The sequence below is a fragment of the Scylla paramamosain genome, chromosome 37 (assembly GCF_035594125.1).
Source record: "Scylla paramamosain isolate STU-SP2022 chromosome 37, ASM3559412v1, whole genome shotgun sequence".
NCBI lineage: Eukaryota > Metazoa > Arthropoda > Malacostraca > Decapoda > Portunidae > Scylla > Scylla paramamosain.
This window is the reverse complement of record NC_087187.1, coordinates 5,732,501-5,755,000: the sequence shown is the minus strand read 5'-3', so window position 1 is coordinate 5,755,000 and position 22,500 is coordinate 5,732,501. Positions and strand designations below refer to the sequence as shown.

At 41.5% G+C, this 22,500-nt stretch overlaps 2 protein-coding genes across 2 annotated transcripts in view; one reads left to right on the top strand and one right to left on the bottom strand.

The window, feature by feature from the left end:
• The window catches only part of LOC135091435 (pre-mRNA-processing factor 39-like), a 25,879-nt gene extending 3,679 nt beyond the window's left edge, over positions 1-22,200 (bottom strand). The window contains 13 exon segments of the mRNA XM_063989083.1: positions 262-443; positions 1,014-1,073; positions 1,582-1,799; positions 2,179-2,311; positions 2,590-2,862; positions 3,065-3,238; positions 3,240-3,366; positions 3,702-3,739; positions 3,741-3,830; positions 9,655-9,816; positions 13,337-13,918; positions 18,643-18,858; positions 22,086-22,200. Coding sequence (XP_063845153.1) covers positions 262-443; positions 1,014-1,073; positions 1,582-1,799; positions 2,179-2,311; positions 2,590-2,862; positions 3,065-3,238; positions 3,240-3,366; positions 3,702-3,739; positions 3,741-3,830; positions 9,655-9,816; positions 13,337-13,918; positions 18,643-18,786 — 2,183 coding nt within the window. The 5' untranslated portion in view covers positions 18,787-18,858; positions 22,086-22,200.
• On the top strand, positions 14,709-17,651 carry LOC135091434 (uncharacterized). The gene is made up of 2 exons (XM_063989082.1): positions 14,709-15,354; positions 16,501-17,651. Exons 1-2 carry the CDS (start codon positions 14,920-14,922, stop codon positions 17,323-17,325), a joined length of 1,260 nt encoding a protein of 419 aa, XP_063845152.1. The 5' UTR covers positions 14,709-14,919; the 3' UTR covers positions 17,326-17,651.
• Positions 22,201-22,500: the final 300 nt, after the last annotated feature.

The window sequence follows — 22,500 nt, the reverse complement described above, 5'->3', positions numbered from 1 at the left end:
ATTGAGAGTCATGTTTCAAGAATACAACCTAGAAGAGAGATGGAAAATTGGAAGAAGGGAGGATGAGAAGGAGAGAGAGAGAGAGAGAGAGAGAGAGAGAGAGAGAGAGAGAGAGAGAGAGAGAGAGAGAGAGAGAGAGAGAGAGAGAGAGCACCCTTTTCACATAAATAAACATGTACACATAACTACACATAAATCAATCCTGTAAGCCACATGTACACATAATTACACAACTGAACCTTGCAAGCCACACACACACACCTGCCGGGGTCCTGGCCACACTCTGACATGAAGTGGAAGAGCCGGTGAGCAAAGAGGAGCTGAGTGCCAGGCTGGGGTGCTGTGTGGATGCCCTCCTTAAGTGCTGCCACCGCCTCATTGATGCGTGGAGGGTCAAATAGCAACATCTGGTCCACTATTGCCAACACCACATTGCTGTTCTCCTGTAGATGAAGTGAAGGGTGATGTTATCAAATCCCTCACTCCCAATGATAGAGTACTACATCTGCATTATCTTAGTGAACAGATATGAAACTATCTATATACCAGGCTAGCAATGGGATAGCCTCACAATATCACCTTACTGCACCCCAGGAGCTTAGGTATTGAAATAAAACTATAGCCAATGAGAGGTTTGAAGTTCTCTGTTGCTCATTTTGGTATCAGTGATTCCTTGCTCTCTAAACTTGCTCATTTTAATAATCTTTAGAAACCACAACACTCAAAAGGTCAACTTTGTCATTCATATGCATGTAGACAGATCTAGTCTCTTCAAGTATAAATATAAATTCCTCTTTCCTTCTTAATTCTACAAATATAAATTTCTATAGAGTCTGTATAAGGTAAAAATTTCTTTCAGTAAAACATGTTTTCACTCACTCTGGTTTCACACAACTTTTTCCTTGACTTCTCTCATCTTTATCTCAATCATACATTTCATATAAACACCCTTTCCCCACTACCTCTATCATCTCACTCAACTTAAGTCAACAACAACAACTTGTAACACAGACCTTGTTAAATTCATGTGCTTCCTTCAACACCTCAAGAGCCTTCTCATGTTCCCGGCAAAACTGCAAAAGAACGACAATCATATGAGAATGTTTTTGACAATACGGCAATGAATACAAAAGCAATGTACAGCAGAGGACATACACTTAAGAGTTTTGGTGCATGCAATACCTCAGCAACTTGTAAGAGGCCCTACTGGAAGCAATTTGGGTTTTAGGGGCATTTTCATGACCTCAGTGATGTCCAACAAGAAAGAACAAGACTAATCATCTCTACAGTCTTTGAAAATAGTACTAAAGTAAGAGGACTATGTTTCAAGAATACAGGCCAGAAGAGATGATAAAGAGGCAACCTAAAAGATGGAAGGCACAATGAAGTAAGAAGGATGGGAGATAATAGCACAAATAAAAGAGAGAGAGAGAGAGAGAGAGAGAGAGAGAGAGAGAGAGAGAGAGAGAGAGAGAGAGAGAGAGAGAGAGAGAGAGAGAGAGAGAGAGAGAGAGAGAGAGAGAGAGAGAGAGAGAGAGAGAGAGAGAGAGAGCACCCAAACCACAAACTTTGCACACTCACCATGGTAAGGAAGCGAGCAAACTTAATAGAGACATGTGAGTGAATATTCTTGTCTGGCTCTTCAAGAAGGATGACAAGGCATCGTTCAAACACCTGTCTTGCCCCGGCCTGGTTGTCCCGCCGCCGCTCCACCCCGGCCGCCTGCATGTATGCCTCCAGGCTCGGGGAATTGCACTGCTGCAGCCCCTCCAGGATCTGTAGGGCCCGGTCTGCATTGCCTGGGTGTAGAGTAAAACAAGGATGAGAGGCTGGGAAGGTTTAGGATGAGAGTTTTGGAGTTGGTGTAATCATGGTCAATAATAAAGTATCATTTTTTTTGGTGTTAAAGACTCACAAATCTGGAGGCCTGAGGTTTTGTTTTTCACAGGCCTATCCAAACTCCAGAGGAAGGTTACCTAGGCTAGACAGTAATCTGAACTTCTGTAAATATCTCTCTCTCTCTCTCTCTCTCTCTCTCTCTCTCTCTCTCTCTCTCTCTCTCTCTCTCTTCCAGTTTAAGGACCCCTTGGCCCCCACATCAAGCATGGTCCCAATGTACCACAGTGGCCTCTCAACGAAGTGTACAAATCAAGTTTAGTTAAAATAGCAAATCCTCACCTTTCTCCTCCTCAAAGGCTGCCCAAGCAAGGTGTGGCCGGAACTTCTCTCTCAGGTGGATGACACAGGCGCGGTGGTACACTGAGCGGATCTCCTCCTCTGTCCCTCCGTTCTCCTCCAGGTAGCGGATGTACTGTGAGGTGGATGGAAGGATTGTGGGATCAGCATGGTGGAAAAATGATCTGATGTGCTATATTTTCATAGTTGTCTAGATCATGCAAAACTATAAAGTATATGGCATTACAAAGAACTGAAGATGTACAGTGTAAGGATAGATAGATAGATACATTACTCAGCTCTAACCACAAGTCGAAACATACTACTATGAAAACTATAACCAAGTATAAGAAGCAAGAGTAACAGTAACACCAACACACACACATCCACACCATCCCCAATCACCATACATACCCTCATCCAGAACTCCTCATAGAAGGCGCAGGCAATGAGGCAGCGTTCAAAGAGCACCCTGATCCTGGCGTCCTCTCCTTGCTTCACCTCATAGTCCAGGTAGGTGCGCCAGGCCGACAGCTGACTCTTCTCCAAAGGCTTGACGTGGAAGTAAGGCCGCTTGATGGCATCCTCGTAGCTCCAGCGGGACTTCACCTCAGATGCTGTGGCCTCGTGTAGCTTCTGGCGGGCTGAGATGATGCTCTTCTGTAGCAATTTGGTCTCCTCGTCTTGCTGTGTGGGGTTGAAGGGGAAAGATGAGTTTCTGTGTGTTTCTTTCACTGTCTATGTTTGTCATTCTTTTGCTAGGTTAATTAAGGAAAGGAAGGATGCAACTGTTAGTGTGATTCTCTCTCTCTCTCTCTCTCTCTCTCTCTCTCTCTCTCTCTCTCTCTCTCTCTCTCTCTCTCTCACACACAGTTCATGAGTGCCTCACCACATTAGTGCCCAGCTGGTCATCCCCTGGTGCCGTCTCCACTCCAGGCGGGGCCTCATCAGGCGTCTCGATGTCAGAGCGGTTCAGCTCAGCCAGCACCTCCCTCCTCAGTGACAGAAACTCCTCCACTCCAATCACTTCGCTTGGCATGTGCTTGCGGACATGTTCCTGGAAAGCGCTGCCAGTGCTGGATGTATCTGGAGGTTGGGGTGGCCAGCAGACGCTCATACAGAAGGGTGACATTCTTCCAGCGCTTGCCGCCACTCTCCCAGTTGATGTAGGATTCCCACATCTTGTCTGACCTGGGGTGGTGATGGTTTGGAAGGGTTACAACTACTGTTATTACTATAGTAATTACTGCTACTTTTACTCTTCACTGTCCAAGCTGTGTGACTGACCCCCGTAAAGTGAGGGCAGGGAGTACTTTTTCTTCTACGTTAGGAGCCAAGGGGCTACAAGTGATGTTAATGAGTGTGAAAGTTGTGTGCCTCATCTAGACTACCCACCATTTTGTGGGAGACAGCCTTTGGTATATGTATGTATGAACTTTACTCTTCTTAGTACAACTATTACTGAAACTACTACCAACACTTAGTATTACTGAAGCCACTAATAATACCACAACTTCAAGACTTACTTGAACTCCAATCCACAGGCGTCAACAGCACGCTCGAACCTCTGCCCGCACTTTTGCTTCATCGTCTGGGAACTGCGCCATGACATACTCCAGGTAGTGCAGCCACAGGTCGACACTCAGAGGGATGGCCTCCAGACCGCGATTCAAATACCTGTGCACATACATCCAGTAATGCCAGGTAAGACAAGACCACCAGGTGGAAAGGAAGAACAGGTAGGAGGAGGGGAAAGGATGAGGAGAAGGTGGTGGTAGTGGTGGTGGTTTAGGAAGAGGTAAGGTAGGGGAGAGTAGTACAGTGCATTGCTGACATCCTGACATGGATCTCCTGAGTATTCTGATGGGTATCCTGCTTGGCCTTATAGTGATGCAGTGGTTATTGGTCTCCTTGGTGTGATTGGAAATAATTACCAGAGGGTCACTGTGATGTTTTGTAAAGTTAGCAGTGGTTAGAGGAGAGGTCATCAGTTTGGTGGCTAAGACTCAGCCCTATTTGAATGATTGTAAGTGTGATGATGTATGAAAGGGATTCCAGTTATTTGAGCAAGTAAAGGAGTAGTTAGAATCAATGAAGGTTTGAAAAGTTATACTGTGTAAGTCTGATAGTGGAAATGTGTTAGAGTTTTTAAGCTATTACTTAATAGGAAAAATGACTGAAAAAAAAATGTTGATAAGAAAACCATAAATGAGAAAGAAAAAAGGGCATAAATGGAAGGAAATGACAGATAGTAAGAAGAGCAATCTATCTACCCATTCATGCATTCTAAGACTTCTCCCCTTAGCTCCCCCCCCTCAGGAAAACAGCTCTCTTTACTGTCCTTACACAACACTTATAATAATTATCTCAGCACACTCTTTACAACACATCCCCACCTCTACATCTTGTTTAAAAGGCCAAGTGTTCCAAGTATGACAACCTCTACACTTCTCACACATCACAAGTACAATCAGTCTATCTTAAACAACTACAAACACACACACAGAGAACTGTGGATTTAGCCCATTCACTCTTAACTTGTGCTACTGAACAGTGCCTTCAATTTCACCTTATGCACTATCTTCAATTCAATGAAATTTGTATAAGCACTGGCAAGAACTCCCTTTCAGTACTGATAGTCTCCCCTTGTCTCCATGATCTGGTTCCCTATGCATACAAATCACACACATTCCTCAGACTGCCCATTATGCTTCTACATCTTGCACTATATAGGATAGAACAGCCTACCTGCATACTTCACATGGTCAAGCAATACTCCTTGACACTGATACACTCTCTCCACTGCTTCAAATCACTTTTAAACTGCTTGCATTCATTCCTAAGGCTCTAGATTCCACACCTGTCTCGCCGTCTCTGAACTTAAGACATTCTCCCCAACCTATCAATATTCAGAATCTATACACCTGCATATAGCAGCTCACAGGACAGTCTAACACAATAGTCTTCCTTGCTGTGGTCACCCTTGCGGGAGTTCCCACAGGACAAACATTGCTTTATTATAAACTAAACAGGTGGTCAGTTATAGGGAGATTAAAATCCATTTCAACTACATATTTGCAACTGGTGAGAGAGAGAGAGAGAGAGAGAGAGAGACGAGAGAGAGAAGAGAAGAGAGAGAGAGAGAGAGAGAGAGAGAGAGATGAGAGCAGAGGAGAGAGAGAGAGAGCAGAGAGAGAGAGAGAGAGAGAGAATGACACAATCTTGACTAACATGCAAGAGATGTGATGGTTGTGTGAGGACAATGACTAACAAGATCTAGATCATCAAAGGTCATGATTTCCTCAGTGTTTTTTGATGTGGAAGGAGGAAGAGGAAGAGATAGCAATGCACTAATGGTAATGCACTCTAATTTCTCTCCATGAATGACTGACAGAAACACCTGACAGGCTAACAGGACCCCCAATCAGTTGTGAGATCTAGAAGAGGGTGCCAGGAGTCAGCTGCAGGAGGAAGGGGGAGGAAGTAGGATTAGGTTAAGTATCAACATGATCAACATCTTCATCATCATCATCATCATCATCATCATCATCATCTGAGAACCAGTGTTGCATATCATCATCTCATCATCATCATCAGCCGGCCCCCGCCCCACACGAAGGACAGGCAACACACACCCTTTGGGACACCCTTGGCTCACCCTTGCCAGGCCCCTGCCCTGTACAGCCTTAGCATGGCCTCATGAAGAAGAGGGAGGAGTTGCAATGGCACACACGCACACATTCTCTCTCTCTCTCTCTCTCTCTCTCTCTCTCTCTCGTCTCTCTCTCCTCTCTCTCTCTCTCTCTCATCTCTCTCTCTCTCTCTCTCATCTCTCTTCTCTCTCTCTCTCTCCATCTTTTAGATGGCTTAGTTATTGGGTATTTAAAATAATGCATTCTAACATAATATTAATCTGGTCTTCAGTGGATTAATAGTTATATCTACTACCCAAACATTACTCTTAGTTGTGTCTCACTACCACCGGCGTCAGAACAACCCATACACATCCACACATCAACCAAAGTTCCTATCAACCTAGTTGTCAATGCAGTGTTACTATTAAGAACACACTACTTTATCCACTCCTCAATCAACATAACTAAGAGCAATAAAATGTTAATTTATTAGAAATACTTATGAAACAAATACAGAGAAATAAGTTTGTATGTCCTACTTCCATGACACACAGAAGCACACAAACACTCTCACAGGGTCTCAGGGCAACAAACAGGATGGCATCAAGGGGGTAAGGGCCTGACAAGGTGAGTTGGGGTCTTCCTCTGGGTGACGGAGCCTTGGGTGGGGTGGGTGAGGGCCACTAGAGTGAGTTAAGTACCTACTGTTGTCCTCACCCCCTGCAGCGTCCGCACACCACCCGAGAGGCGAGTCTTGCCCCCGCTAGACTGACGGTTCACCTGCAGACACACACCGAGCGCCAACCAGGAGTGTGTGAGACGCGGCGCAGCGATATACAGAGTGTGTGCGTGCATGTGTGATGTGTGTGTGTGTGTGTGTGTGTGTGTGTGTGTGTGTGTGTGTGTGTGTGTGTGTGTGTGTGTGTGTGTGTGTGTGTGTGTGTGTGTGTGTGTGTGTGTGTGTGTGTGTGTGAGTGGAGAGTATGTGATGATGGGAAAAGGGAGTGTGCACGGATTTAGTTTTGCAATGAATATTTTTTTTTATTCAATGTTTATATATGTATGTGCTATGACACATAAGTATGAGTGGTATGTTGACTGTGAATATGTATGCAAGAGTAGCTGTATGCTTGTTTGTGTGTGCACATGTATGTATTGTATGGGTGCACAAAACACTCAATAGTAGTAGTAGTAGTAGTAGTAGGAGCAGTGGCAGTAGTAGTAGTAGTAGTAGTAGTAATAGGAGCAGTTCAGTGCAAAAATTAACAATGAAGATACCAGTCAATATAATATATATATAAGAATATGATATATATACTATATATATATATAACTAGACATTTGTTTTTCAACAGCATAATACTAAAATTATAATATATGTATAGATATATATATAATCGTTATCATCAATATATAGCAGCACGAGTCGTTTACAAACATACATGGCCTGCAAGGAGGAGTCAGCGCGCAGAGGGGCGGCATTTGACCTAAAGTGTGGTGGAGGTGGTGGTGGTGGAGGAGGTGGTGGTGGTGGTGGTGGTACAAAGACAAAATATTAGCAGCATCAGTTAAAAAAGGACAACAGCAACAAGAACAACAGATAATTTGTATACCCAAAAAGGAGATATATCATTATAGTATACCAAATCAATCTTCATCATCATCATCATCATCATCATCGTCATCATCATCATCATCATCATCATCAGCGCTTACGACTAGGAATATACACAGACTTGAAGCAATGGAAAAGATGAACTATTTACAGACAAACCCTTCTTTTTTCGCTTCTACCTGCTTTTTTTTGTTTACTTATTACCTGAAACGGAACAGTGGTGAGGTTAATGCAAGCGGTGGTGGATGTGAGCCAAACACTAAAAAAATATGAAAAAAATAACTTGTGTCATTCATCAACAACAAGAACAGCAGCAACAACAACAACACAAAGCAGAACATTGGTAAGTAAGTAAATATATAAATAAACAGGTCAAGAATGAATAAATAAATAAATTAAATAAATTAATAAAATAAAAACATCATTAGTAAAAGTACACCACTGATTCACCGACTCTTTTAGTTCAAAATCCTTGTTCAACTGATTGCTTCACTCCACCAGTACTAACCAAGAATGGACAACTATTGTGAAAAAGGTGAGAGAAGTGAGACTGAAGTGGCAAAGCATGAAAAGAGGACAACCCAGTGAAGGTGACTGCCCTGCTCCTCCACACACTTAGCAGCACAGCTACTTGAGGGTGCAGGAAAAGGTCTACAGTCACTTGTGCCTCTCAAAAAGCAGACATAGATCTTTTCCCAAGGACTATTGACTGTTATGGTAATTTGGTGAAATAATTCATAGCAACATAGTTTCTGGTTGATTTTTGTTGTTATTCAATTATATTTTTCATAATATTATCATTTGATTTGATGCCAACTTTTCCTTACCAAATGAATGTATATAAAACAATGTAACTTTAGGTTATGTGACTGACAAAAGCTCCATTAACAACTGCATTTTACAATAAAGCACTCATATCCTTGCTAACTTCGGCTGATTTATAAGAAAAATTTACTCACACCTGGGAAATAACTGCTAGTATTTTTAATAGCTCTTATGGAAGTTCATGGCAGGAAACTTTTTCAGGATAATGAACACCCCATGATAACTGTGGGTCCTACGAGGATGCTTGTGAGATCCCATGATTCCTATTTGTGAAAAAGACTCTCATCAGGACAATATTCAATAACTAAAGAGGTGGCTAGTTGAGTTATTGTCATTCATTTTTTTTTCAGTGGTGTAGAATTACCCGTTTAACCATCACTAGAATCAGGAAAACACTTGAAAATCACAATAACTTCTACCAGTCTGTTCTTAGTATTTGAGGAAGGCATAAAGACAAGGAAGCTGTGCACCACATCAGGGCTAGACAGTAATGCAGAAGAGTAGCACAACTCAGAAATTACACTGAATGACTCATATGAATCTTCCTCAGCAATTTCCCTTTTATTTTTTTTTTTTTTCACTCACTTTTTGTGCCCTTATCTGGACTGACATGTAAAAAGAAAAGGGAAAAAATACCATCACTGATTACACTTTATGTGCCAGACATGTTTTCACACACAGTTCTCTCACTCCTTAACGTGTAAAAGCGAAATGAAAAGATAAAAAACTGTCACTAATTATTCCTTAAGTGCCAGAGCAAAGACGTTTTCATGGCTCTCTCACAAGTTACACTTCTCATCATTGCTTTAGTCTACAGTGGGCTGGAAATACCCTGTCTGTCTGCCTGTCTAAAATCCTTGCAGTAACACCACCATTTATCTCCACCCAATACACTAGCCAGGCGGTCACAACAAAGACAACCATCTCCACATGACCTGCTGCAACTGAAGGTGTCGGTGAATCACTGGGTATACCTATAATTTCAATAATAATAACAATAATAATAATAATAATAATGATGACAAATAATTATGAGTAGACCCAAGAATCATGCACTTTTCCTTATATCTTTTTTGCACATCAGGGTATATTGCTGTCCATCATTGAAAGAATCTGGCATACTTACCTGCTTGTGACGTGTGCGTGTGTGTGCATGCATGTGAGAGAGAGAGAGAGAGAGAGAGAGAGAGAGAGAGAGAGAGAGAGAGAGAGAGAGAGAGAGAGAGAGAGAGAGAGAGAGAGAGAGAGAGAGAGAGAGAGAGAGAAGAGAGAGAGAGAGAGAGAGAGAGAGAGCAGAGATAAATAAATTCTCTCTCACACACACAAACACATACACACACCCACACAAGAGCGCACACACACACACACTCACTCAAACACTCACTCGCACTTTCATACACAGACACACAAAGGATCAGCAGGTCAGCTCGGCTCACCCACCTTTCCGCAGGTCTCGTAGGTGCCTTTCCTACGCTCCAGATCGGCATACTTCTTCCAGTAGCCATAGCAGTAAGGGTAGCGTTCAAAGAAGCCGTCGTATGCCTCCCGTCCCGATTCGAGGTCACTCTGCCGGCACGTAAGACAGGCATTAGTATGTGACAATGTTGATTTAGGTTTGTTAGATGGTCTATTCTTTTTTCTTAGGTGTTAGTATGTGATGGTATTAAGATTTAGGGAAGGTTTGTAATATTCAAGTAAGGTTTGTAAATTTTAGAGGTTAAATGTTTACAGTTAAATATTTTTCTTTCTTTACTCTTTAAAATTTTGTGATAAGAAATACTGGTTCTTTCTTAAAATATTGTTACTACTTGTACATTTTCTAATAAATATACTACTATTACTACTACTACTACCACCATTACTACACTAAGAAGCAAACACAGCAACCAAAACAAAAGCCACACAATTTATCAATCTATATCTGCAATGTTTCTAAGAGTTTCCACCAATGGGTGCAATACAAGTGTCTCCAAAGATTCCTGTCCTTACACTCCCTCCTTAGAAGCTCTCATCACTTATCCTCTTCCTTCTCTCACACACACTCCAGCACAATTATTCTAATTTATACATTCTTTAAGTCGTCTCACTTTTCATCTTACTCTTCATATAAGGAATTTTAGAGGGCAGTACTGACCCTCTACCACACCACATTTCATTCCTTCATCCTTCCTAGCTAAGGTCTCTGGACTGGTGTAGGTGTGTGGCAGGTGTAAACTAGTGCATGTGGTTATGCCTAGCTATGGGTGTACATGACCTACAGTGATCCATAAGACTATCCCTTTCCGATGGGAACAACAGGGTTAAGTGTGTGTGTGTGTGTGTGTGTGTGTGTGTGTGTGTGTGTGTGTGTGTGTGTGTGTGTGTGTGTGTGTGTACTTTGTCTGGCTCACCCCATGTGAGTGCCAGCCTGGTATATAGACAGACAGACCTTTCATAGACAGACCTGACAGAGGGCCCAAGTCTGTGAATAAAAAAAAAAATAAATAAATAAATAAATAAAAAAATAAAAATAAATAAATAAATTCTATCTGCTATTTACTGTAGCCTTTCCTATCAGTTCCACTTTGTGAGTCAGACTAACCATGCCTGTGAGTGAAAGTGACATGTTGAGATGCCACCATTAAGATAAATACTGTGATGGGCACAAGTCAATTAAACAAGTCCTTCTCATTTTCACAAGTTAAGGATTTCCTTCAATCTTAAGTGTTCTGATCAGCTGGGACTGTCAGGCCTCTAGTTTTGCATGGATCAGAAAACCAAAACATTATGGGAGGGCACAAAATATGATGGAATTAAATACACAATATGTCTATTCCTGACCATGGGTGTGCTTCTACTTGCTTCCTGGAGAGGACTGCAAGCAAAGAAATATATGGAGACCATCCTACCATGGCCATCCCTTAGTGGAACTTTTAGCAACAAACAATGCATAAAGATAGATGGATAGATGGATGGATAGGAAGGAAAGGATAGGCGAGGAAAGGATGTAACCATAAATAGGTTAGGATCTATTGAATGACCATGTTTGCAATAGATAATATAATCACTTTCAGTCTGATGCACTAAGATCATAGAATAGTACAATCAATTTTGCCTGGTTTTCCTGATCACAGATGCCATAATTATCTTATCACCTCAGTCACCTACAATATTAACCATATATCTTTACATACTTTATAATTCAATAATTTATAAGCAGTTTATATGAGGCACCATTCTGAGTATATAACTAGGAAGAATATTATTTCCTTCTAAACATGTATCACACGGATTACGATATAAGAACTTCCCTCTGTAACTGCTGACAGGTCACTGGAAGAGCACCCAGACGGATGAGGGAAGCTGGTCAGACACAAGTGTATGCAAACGTGTGTGTGGTGCATGTGTGAACTACAGTGATGGTCAGTAAACCCAGTTACTCTAAAAAATCCCCATAATGAGTGACTGAGTGCATTGCTCTCTTCCTTCACAACATGCAGTAAGTGACTGTGTGCTGGCTCTCCAAGGGACACTCTTCAGTGTAACCCTTTACTTTTATTACCCCCATGTGTGACTGAGTGATTTGTAAATATTAACAAAGTTGTAACTTTTATAATCAACCTTTTATCAAGTCTTACCCGCTCGACTTGACTATCAGTCTCCAGAAACTCCTGTAAGTAAAAATTATTGACATCCATAAGATATTACTCCAAAATGAGAAACATAAATGACTGGACAGCTCAGGATAAAATTACATCGTACTGTCAACAAAAAGACTGACGAGGGAGGGCTAGGATGGGACGGGATGGGATGGAAAAGGAAAGGAAAAGGAAAGCAAAGGAAAGAAAGTAAAAAAAAAAGAAGAGACAGGAAAGGAAGCAAAGCAAAGCAAAGCAAAGCAAGCAAAAAGGATATAACAAACCAGTGTGTGTGGATACATTCATACATACCTATATACACAAAAGTACACATTATATGCACCATACCTAGAACTCCTGCACCTCCCCTTGCCTGCACTATCCTCACCTCCTGAAGACTACTGAGGAACACACACACACTCAGTCCTGCACTCTCTTAACACAGGCACTCTTAGACCCTTGTATACAGTGAAGCCAACATCAGCACCATCCTTATATTTTTTTGCTACCAGATTCCAGATTCCCAAATTCAAGCCCAGAGGTACTGTATGTTGCCTTACAAGCCTTGTGACTCCATCCCTCAATGCTGTGTCCACCAGTCACGTCTACTGATCATACCAAGCTCCCTTCAAAATCTAGAATGAGGAACTCCATAGCCTCACTGTATATTCTCCATCCTCCACTCTTTTGGATTTCTTCCCTGTCCTCTCTCTCTCTCTCTCTCTCACCTCCTCAATATCAACCACCCCCCACAGAGAGAGAGAGAGAGAGCACATGTGAGTATTCTTAACACCACATATTATCTTTCCACCCTACACAGGAAGCCAGCAGCCGCCCACTATCTCATCCTGCACTGATATATCCTCCTCCAGTAACATTACACTCTCCTCCTTCACTGCCTCTAACAACCCTTCTATTCCCTTCTGCTTGCATAGTTCCCCACCATGTCATACTAATCTAAGGGAGAGGAATTTTTGAGGCACAATACAAGAAACTAACCACCTAACTATCTAATCATTTACAGCCATCCTTGTATTCTGAAATCTTAGTGTTTATAAAAATTGCTTTCATTCTTGCATATCCTCTACATTTATTGATTTTTCTTTTTCTCCAACTTTCACTGCACCACTTATAGCATCAGTATTCTATCTACAGCAACTTCAAGCAAAATAGTGTGTATTCCTGCCCATACACACACCATGCCCCATTTCACCACCCACACATCCCCCAGTCCACTCCAAACAACTATATGTGTATAGCTATGAACATACCACTCCTAATAAATCCACCACAGAAATGTTATCTCTTTAATCTACCTTTCCACCAACACCTCTCCTAGCTCTTCCCCATACCTGGCAGCTATTCTTCACATCATTTCCCTCTCATGCACCTGTTCTAGCACACACGCACACACACACACACACACTGGCAGCCCACCACCAGCACACACGCACGCACCCAGCACTCACCACCTGGTCAATGTGCTGAAGGAGGAGGGTCCACGCCTGGAAGTCATTGGGGTTGTCGTTGACGTTCTTCCACAGTTTGTCCACCTCATTGGAATGCTTCTTGGTGGCCGGCTCCTCCTCAGACAGTCCCCCATCACTGGCCGGCCTCTTCAGTGACCCGGACATCATCTTGTCGTCAGTCATGGCAGTGGCAGCAGACGTTATGGCCGTCACTGCTGCCTTGACCGCCGCTGTTGCTGCATCCTCCTCCTGTTGCTGTGGGTCACTGAGGTCGTGGTGGTGTTCTGGGGGTGGAGGATGGGCAGCGGCGTCCTCCTGTGGTGGTGGTGGTGGCGGTGGTGGCAGCTGGTGCTGGTAGCCAAGCTGGTCTTCAGCCTCCTCCTGCTTGTGTTGCTGTTCAAGCATCATGAACTCCAGCTGTGATGTTGCTGCTGCTGCTGCTGCTGCTGCTGTATCCATGGTCTCTTCCTTTATTTCTGTTTCTCCTCTCCCACCCCCTCCTCCTCCTCCTCCACCGCCTACACCTCTCCCTTCCTCCTCCTCTTCCTCCATCTTCATGGGCTCCTGCTGCTGGTGATTGAGCTGTGGAGGTAGTTTTCATTAGTGCTAATTTTACAATAACTTAACATTTCAATAAACCTAACACAATCTGAAGGTTATGATGATCTAATGCATCTAAAAAGTTTCACAACTGTAAGCTACAGTATTTCCTCAAGTAAAGATCAGTATAGGTCGAGTTATGAGGGCCAAAGATTTAGGGAGAAGACTGGGGAGTCAACCTAAGCACAGGGATCGGATTTCTTAGGTGTAAAATTCAGGAATCCATGTGTGATAGGAAGGGTCGCTAGTCACCCTTGGCTTTGGAAATTAAATATTTACTTAGTATGACCAGTAAACAACACAAACCTTTAGTAATGAGGTGTGCTGTACCTCTAGCAAAGCTCACCAATATATTAAACTACTTGAATTATTTTATACTGACTGCAACAACAAAGGAGGAGCAGGTCTCTCCCTCTCTCTCTCTCTCTCTCTCTCTCTCTCTCTCTCTCTCTCTCTCTCTCTCTCTCTCTCTCTCTCTCTCTCTCTACCCCATATCTTTCTCTCTCTTTTCCTCCCTCCCTCCCTCTCTCTCTCTACCCCATATCTTTCTCTCTGTCCTACATCCTATCTCTGCCCCCCCTTCCTCTCTCTCTCTCTCTGCTCATATTCCTAATGAATTTATTGATTTAATACCATAACTTGCCATTCCATTACCAGCACTGCACTTCAAAGTTGATAGACTTTCCATCAGGATAGGTGGTTGCCCTATATACAAAGTACATCATGAATTACAGGCCATAACTCAGGGGTCAACCTAAACCTAATGGTGCCATTCCACCAAAGCCGTGTTCTGCACAAATTGTTACGCACTTTTTGTGCAGAACTTTTCCTGTGCACATACAAAAGAACACCCCTTGTTGACCACGTGTCCACCGACTAAATGTACACAACTTTTGTACGCGAACATTGCAACACTTGTGCTGAACTGTGCGAATACAAAAGTTAAGCACAGTTTGTCCTCAGTGATTTAGTTAGTTAGCAATATGGACGGACAGGAAGAGGTAGCGCTTTGTGGTGCAGCCTGTGTTGTGGTATGCAGTTTGCTGAAAAAGAAAAGAAGAGCAAAGCCTAAATGTTGGGTGAGACCCTTCTTAAAACGACGAGAGGAAGAAACGGAAAGATTTTTAGAAGAATTAAAAGTAGATCCTCTGAGTGGATTTAAAAATTTTGCAAGAATATCTTGCGAAGATTTTGAGTTCCTCATCAATGCTATTGGTCCTTTGATAGCCAAACAGGACACAAACTATAGAAAGAGTGTTCCTGTCTCAATAAGGCTGGCAATAACACTCAGATACCTTGGAAGTGGTGATTCCTACACAAGTTTGATGTATTTATTCAAAGTTTCAAAAGAACTTATCAGCCGTATTGTTCCAGAAGTGTGTGGTGCATTGATAACCACACTAAAAGAAAATATTAAGGTGAGTGAAATACATTGTACTTAACATATATCCATTTATTTTTCCATTGAACACTAGGTATCTTAATAACTAGCACTATTATTTCCACCATCATAGTTGAAAGTGTTGAAAGCTCCGACAGTAGAAGAATATCCATAAGCTTGATTACTTGTCGAATTCTCTGAATAAGGCGATGGCACGGGAGTTGTAGAGTACTTTCCAGTGCCAAGGATTGCGTCATACAATAGCATGTCTATATCTCTTTGCACTAAAATCCTTGTGTGTTCGTCTTTGATTCTGCGTAATTTCGTTGCTACTGCAATACCAAAAATATCATAATCATCTTGCTTCTTTGATTGCACCTGCTTATTCACGTTCTCCATAATGGACAAAGCATGATGAATTCTTGGGTCCTCATTTTCAGCAGGACGTTTTCTCACTTTATTAGGAGGCTTTAATTTGGCAATTGGACTTTTTTGAGGTGCTTCTTCAGTTTCACTCTCCCCTTCTTCAAGCATGTCTTCTGACATCTGTTGAAAGACAAGTACACATTCTAAGCAATATTACTTTTTCCCCGCAAGGACATGTAAATATACAGGGTGCGGCAGTCAGACTTCCCTTTTTGGATGCTAAAAATAAGATGGAAATATAAATTTATTTTGAAACATTTTTACATCAATGGAAAGAACAAAAACGGAATTTTTTTTGGAGAATGAAAGTATTCAAGTACACTAGGCTACAACAATACACTAGGCTACAACAATACGCTACGCTACAACAATATGCTACGCTACAACAATACACTACGCTACAACAATACACTAGGCTACAACAATACACTAGTGTGCAACAATACACTAGGCTACAACAATACACTAGGCGACAACAATACACTAGGCTACAACAATACACTAGGCTACAACAATACACTAGGCGACAACAATACACTAGGCTACAACAATACACTTGAATACTTTCATTCTCCCAAAAAAAAATTCCGTTTTTGTTCTTTCCATTGATGTAAAAATGTTTCAAAATAAATTTATATTTCCATCTTATTTTTAGCATCCAAAAAGGGAAGTCTGACTGCCGCACCCTGTACAATAAAGTTAGTAATAACATCCATCCTATGCTAATACTACATAGTTTATATTTTTCTCTTTTCAGATTCCAAGTACCCCGGAAGAATGGAACACAGTGGCAAGTGAATTTGATCGTTTGTGGAATTTCCCCCATTGCATGGGGGCAATTGACGGGAAACATGTTGTGCTTCAAGCTCCGGCCCACACAGGCAGTGACTTTTTCAACTACAAAGGACAATTCAGCATTGTGCTGCTAGCAATTGTTGATGCTAAATGCATGTTTAGATACGTGGATATTGGATGTAAAGGAAGGATATCAGATGGTGGTGTCTTTAAGAATACTCCTTTTTATGCTAATCTACAACAGGGTAACTTGAATCTACCAAACCCTTATGCCTTACCAGGAAGAAATGAAGCTATTCAACCTGTGCTAGTTGCAGATGATGCTTTCGCATTAGATGTCAATGTACTAAAACCTTACCCTGGTCAACATGACAAAAGAACAAAGGAAAGAATATTTAATTATCGTCTAAGCAGAGCGAGGAGGATTGTTGAAAATGCATTCGGCATTTTATCTGCAGTGTTTCGTGTGCTTAGAAAACCTATTCTCTTAGCTCCTGAAAAAGCACAACAGATAACACTGACGTGTTGCTACTTGCATAATTTTTTAATGAAAAAAAAGTCCTCTTCACAACTGTATTCTCCAAATGGTTTTTTGGATACTGAAAATGCAGATACTCATCACATTGTACCTGGAGCATGGCGCCATGATGCACCTAATGAAAATTTCTCACCCTTAGAACATGTCGGAAGAAGACCATCCGGAAGTGCAATTGCAGTCAGAGAAGAGTTTACAGAATATTTTATGACGGACATCGGAATGGTTCCATGGCAAGAAGAAAGAGCTTAATAATTCGTTAACACTAGGTTAGGGTTGGGAAAATGCTCCAGTTTTATTGGTTAAAATGTTTCTTTTGAGTGGGTTTATTATTGTCAACTTTGGCACTAAATGATTATACTTAGCAATAAAACAGTTACAAAAAATCTTGTATTCAATATAGCCTAGTCACGATACGAACATGAATCATGTCAGGCACAAGTCTATATTTAACTCTTTAGTTGAAAGAAAACTCAAGAATTAATATTAGCATTTGGTATTAGGTCACAATAAATGTATTTTACGTATCTATCAAAGAGAATTTGAAATAAATATATTAGTAAAATGCAAACACTATCTATATGGATATTGCCTTACCTGCTGATTCATTTGCCATTCTGTGTTGACGCTGACATTTGGACAGTCTCTTCCATGAATGAAAGCGAGATGTTCAAATGCAAACCACTTTGGTTTATAGATATCTTCTCTGCCAGAACCTGAAGTTTTAGATTCTACAATTTTCTTGCGCTCTCTGCGGAACTGAGCAAGAATGATCTTCCATTTCCGCATTACTTCAGTTGAATCACAATTAAATTCTTCACCCAATTCCTTAGTTGCATCATGTTTTTTGTTCTTGTTTTTATAATCTATGTCTGAAGGGTCCCAGAGCGTTGGGCGCGTTTCAATGGCCTGAATAAACTTAATGATTTTATCATTTGTCCACTCCATTGTGCGCGAACACACCAATGTTTTCTCTCCTGTAGCGGTAGCAAGACTGACTGCGCGCACAAAGTAATCCTGTATGTTAGAGCGTGTACACTGAAAAGTTGAGTACGCGCACACAATGTTCGCAGCTGTGCGCGCACTTTTCTCAAATGTTCGCGTACAATTTGTTGCTGTTCGCTTGTCCGTTTCCACCGAAACATACATTTGTTCTGTACAGTGTGCAGCACAGTGCCGCACTGTGCTGCACACTGGTGGAAAGCCACCTTAAGACTGACCTATACTTGAAGCATGGCAATTCACTGGCTTTTATTCAATGGTTGGGTTAGACTGGTTCAAGAATCTCAGTAACCATCTGGGCCTTTTACTTTGAGATGCTGTTCCATTAAAGAGGACAATTTTCAAAGACCAGTGAGATGAAATAATCAGAGCATGGCACAGAAGAGGAGAGAAAGGGATGCAACAGAGAAGGATTGAAGAAAAGATTAGTCAGGGTAGGGTAGGATAGGGTAGGGTTTAGTAATGAAGAGAACTGAGGCAGGATACAGGAGAGAAGAAAGATACAAAAAAACCAGGTGGACAGGAGAGAAAGGAGAGCTAGCAGAACCATATCTCTCACTGCCTTACCCTGCGGTGGTCATCCTGAGGCTTAGGTGCATCCTCCTGCTGTCCACCATCCACAGGCTCTCCATCTAATATCTCATCCTTGATCATTTGAAAGAGTCGTGGGGAATCTGGTCCGGAGAGTCCCAAGCCCTCACTCGCCTCCATGGTGGGACACTCTTGTACGGATGTGGTCTTCTCTCCTCTGTCTCCTCCTGTCAGTGTCTTGGTCCTTTGAGTCTGCTGGTGAGAATGGCCTGGGCTGAATCACTGGTGTAACATTTCATAGGTTAGCATAAAGATTATCTTAATTTTTCTCTCTCTAAAGAGTGTAATATAAGTTTCTGCAGATATTGCCAGTGTGAAAGTACAGGTTACTGCAAGTGAAAATGTTCTGTGCATATGTGCATTTTGAAGCCTTCTTTAGCCATGTTATGAGATTCGAGTGTTGCTGGCTGGGTATCCATGGTGGAGAAACCATGTCCACACACTCCACATTACTGTTAGCATGTGGCATTGCTGACAGTTTTCTCTCTCAAAATTACGTAACAGTCTAAATGTATTCACTATCGCTGTCTTGGTGTGAAACTGGAAGTGACTGAATGGCAATCAGCCGATCTGATGCTGGCCTCACTCCTTCCCCTTCCTATCTAGGAAGGTGTGATGCCACGTACCCAGTTGTTTCATTTGTCGTTATAGCAATAATATCACTGTGTAACGTTTATCAGTAAAGCACTTGTATATCACTTGTAAATACATTTTTGGCAGTAGTGCAGAGAAAAACAAATCTTAGCCCTCCCTTTTAACATCTGGGTAAGGACTGAGGGACTCCCATATGCACCTGGTCCACCAGACTCTCAGCTGGCCCAAGTGGACAGAGGAGTGACAATGGCAAAATTTGCAAGAAAAACTATTTCTAATGTGAATCTTACATGCATAATTGTCACCTGACAACACCCTTCCCTTCTCTTCTGTCCTATCCTGTCTCTCTCACTATAATAGTGAAATAGTTAGCCAAACAGTCTAGTAAGGAGAGAGAGAGAGAGAGAGAGAGAGAGAGAGAGAGAGAGAGAGAGAGAGAGAGAGAGAGAGAGAGAGAGAGAGAGAGAGAGAGAGAGAGAGAGAGAGAGAGAGAGAGAATGGGGGAGGAGGAGGCATACAGCCTAAATGTGTGAATTGTTTTCCTTGATCCTTTTCCTTTAAGTCAAGTGCTGCCCTTCATCTGGAAGCTTTTACTTGCTGTTAAGTTAATCAACCAAAGATTTCTGTGATTGGCTTTACAAGCTCTGAGTCACACACCTCAAGTGTTGGTGCACACATTACACTATGACACAATAGCACAGGACATTTCAATCTCTTAAAGGGACCCTGTTTTTTTTCTTTTTTTTTTTATAATTCTACAAAAATAAGCTTCATCACCTGGTAGTGCACAGTATTCCCTGACATGCTGAGCAATAATAACTAATTCTGTCCATTAAAAATATTCATCAAAAAACAACCTCCAGTCATCTCCTTAAATTAATTCAATTAAATAATTTCACAGCTAATTCCTTCATGTAAACTGCCATCTGAAAAGCACATTTTGCACAGAAATAAACAGTCTCAAAATTATTTGGCTAAGGTTATTTCAATTAATCGGAGCAAAGACTCATATACATATTTGGAAAATTTTATGTCCTTCAATTAAATCCAAATGTTCTTGATTTCTACTGATTAAACCACACACATCCTGACCCTCACCGAACATGGAATATCCCACTTTTTCCTTTGAACACTTGTGCCCACCAAGCCAAGGCATCCCAACCCTCACCCACCCAACTCTACTTGAGGTGCCCCACTTTTTCCTAAACTTAGATTTATTATAACTTGTAACCTAACCATGGAGTATCCTACTTTTAACCACATAAATCTAAATTCATTTTAACTTATATCCTAACTCTTACCTAACCTAACATGGGGAATCCTGAACAAACTCAAGCCCATCCTAACATGCGGTGAGAGGAAATATAATCTTGTACCTTTCATTGCACTGACCAGACATAAGAACATAGGAAGAAATTTATCTGAACTTGTGCCAAGGATAAAATATGACGCCGCAACCTCCATTCGGCAACCCAGGCATATCTCGTCCTAACCATACAATAATTAACATTAACAAGACATTAAAGTTACTATAAAAAAAAAAGAGCACAAATTTCAGATAAGAAAAGAAAAGGAAGGAGAAAGAGGAGCAATCTTACAACCTCCACCTGACAAGCAAGAGATATCACTGAATTTATACAAGTGCATCTGCTTAACATTTTTGGATAAAACTCCACTTTTCTGGTAGATTTTCATGTGCTTTGAATGATTCTAGCAACTGTTTCTGCTGCAAATCAACATTTTTTTTTATGCCTCCCTACACACACACACACACACACACACAAACAAACAGAAGCCAATGACTTGCAATGAAAACAAACATTCTTCCAAAAAACACCAAATTCTAACAGAAAAATGTCGTTTCGTCGTCACATATGACTGAAAAAACCAACTTAACTAAACCTAACCTAACTTAACTAAACCTAACCTAACTAAACCTAACCTAACTAAACCTGACCTAACTAAACCTAACTTAACTAACCTAATTGAACCTAACTAAACCTGACCTAACTAAACCTAACTTAACTAACCTAACTGAACCTAACTAAACCTGACTTAACCTAATCTACGAACGAACAATTTGCGGCGGTAAAGATACGTACCACTGTGTCACATGTAATCCAAGTACTTCACTGAGAACAATGTTACCTTTTGCCATGAGACGGGTGTACTTGTATAATAATGAGGGGCACGTCTGGGAGTAGTTTCAATGGCAACACAAGACAAACAACTCAAACTAGACATGTCCAAACTCTCGCCTACCCATGCAACACTTCAAACGAAATCCCGTCAGGAGGGAAGGCGTGTACGACTGCAGCAACCATATAAAGATAACAATGTAGAATCTCACCTCTTTGAAACTATTGTGAAGAAACGAAGAGAACAGTGCATAAACTTCAGATAATAAAAGAATAAGGAGAAAGAAGAAAACAGAGATCCATACAGAGAGAAGGGGCACGTCAGGGGAGCACCGTTTCAAAGGCAACACTCGACCAACAACTCGACTCAAAACACTGACCTACCCAAGCAACACTCCTTCAAATGAAACCACCGTAACTTTTAACAACACAACAAACACTCACATGAACAAGCCAAACGCGTCCTCAACCTAAGCCTGACCTCGATCCACGTGGAATAGTATACGATGACCTAAATTACTTAAAATAACAGTAATAACAATCCAAACTTAGCAGGATAAGGAACCAGGATAACATTGCCCTCCCCACCACCACCACTACCCCACACCTCCCCCGCCACAGCACCCCGCCCCACACATCCCGCGCCCAATGAACCACCCTACACCACACACCTGGACGGCCACACACCTGAGTAACGCGGTGCCAGGTGGGTTGGATGCCGCCGTCTCCTTTACGCCTGAGATGCCAAGATGGCGCCGCCGCCTTAAGCAGATACGAGCCTATTTCATATCGCAACTAGGAGTTACTGGGGAGAATGTGGGATATTACATGTTAGGATTAATTTTGTGATAGATACTATTTCTTTTTATTTATTTTATGTTTGTTTGTTCCTTACAGGAGCTCCCATTCTAAAGGCTGACCTGTGAGCAATCTCGTCATCTATAGCAATAAGATTAAGATCAAGACAAAAACAATATTTAAGTTTTAAGATAATAAAGGAAAATTAAAGGATATAGACAAATAAAAATAAAAACCTAAACAACATTAATATACATTCGAGGAATTTCTGCTATATATATGAAAATGGATTTAACTGAAATGT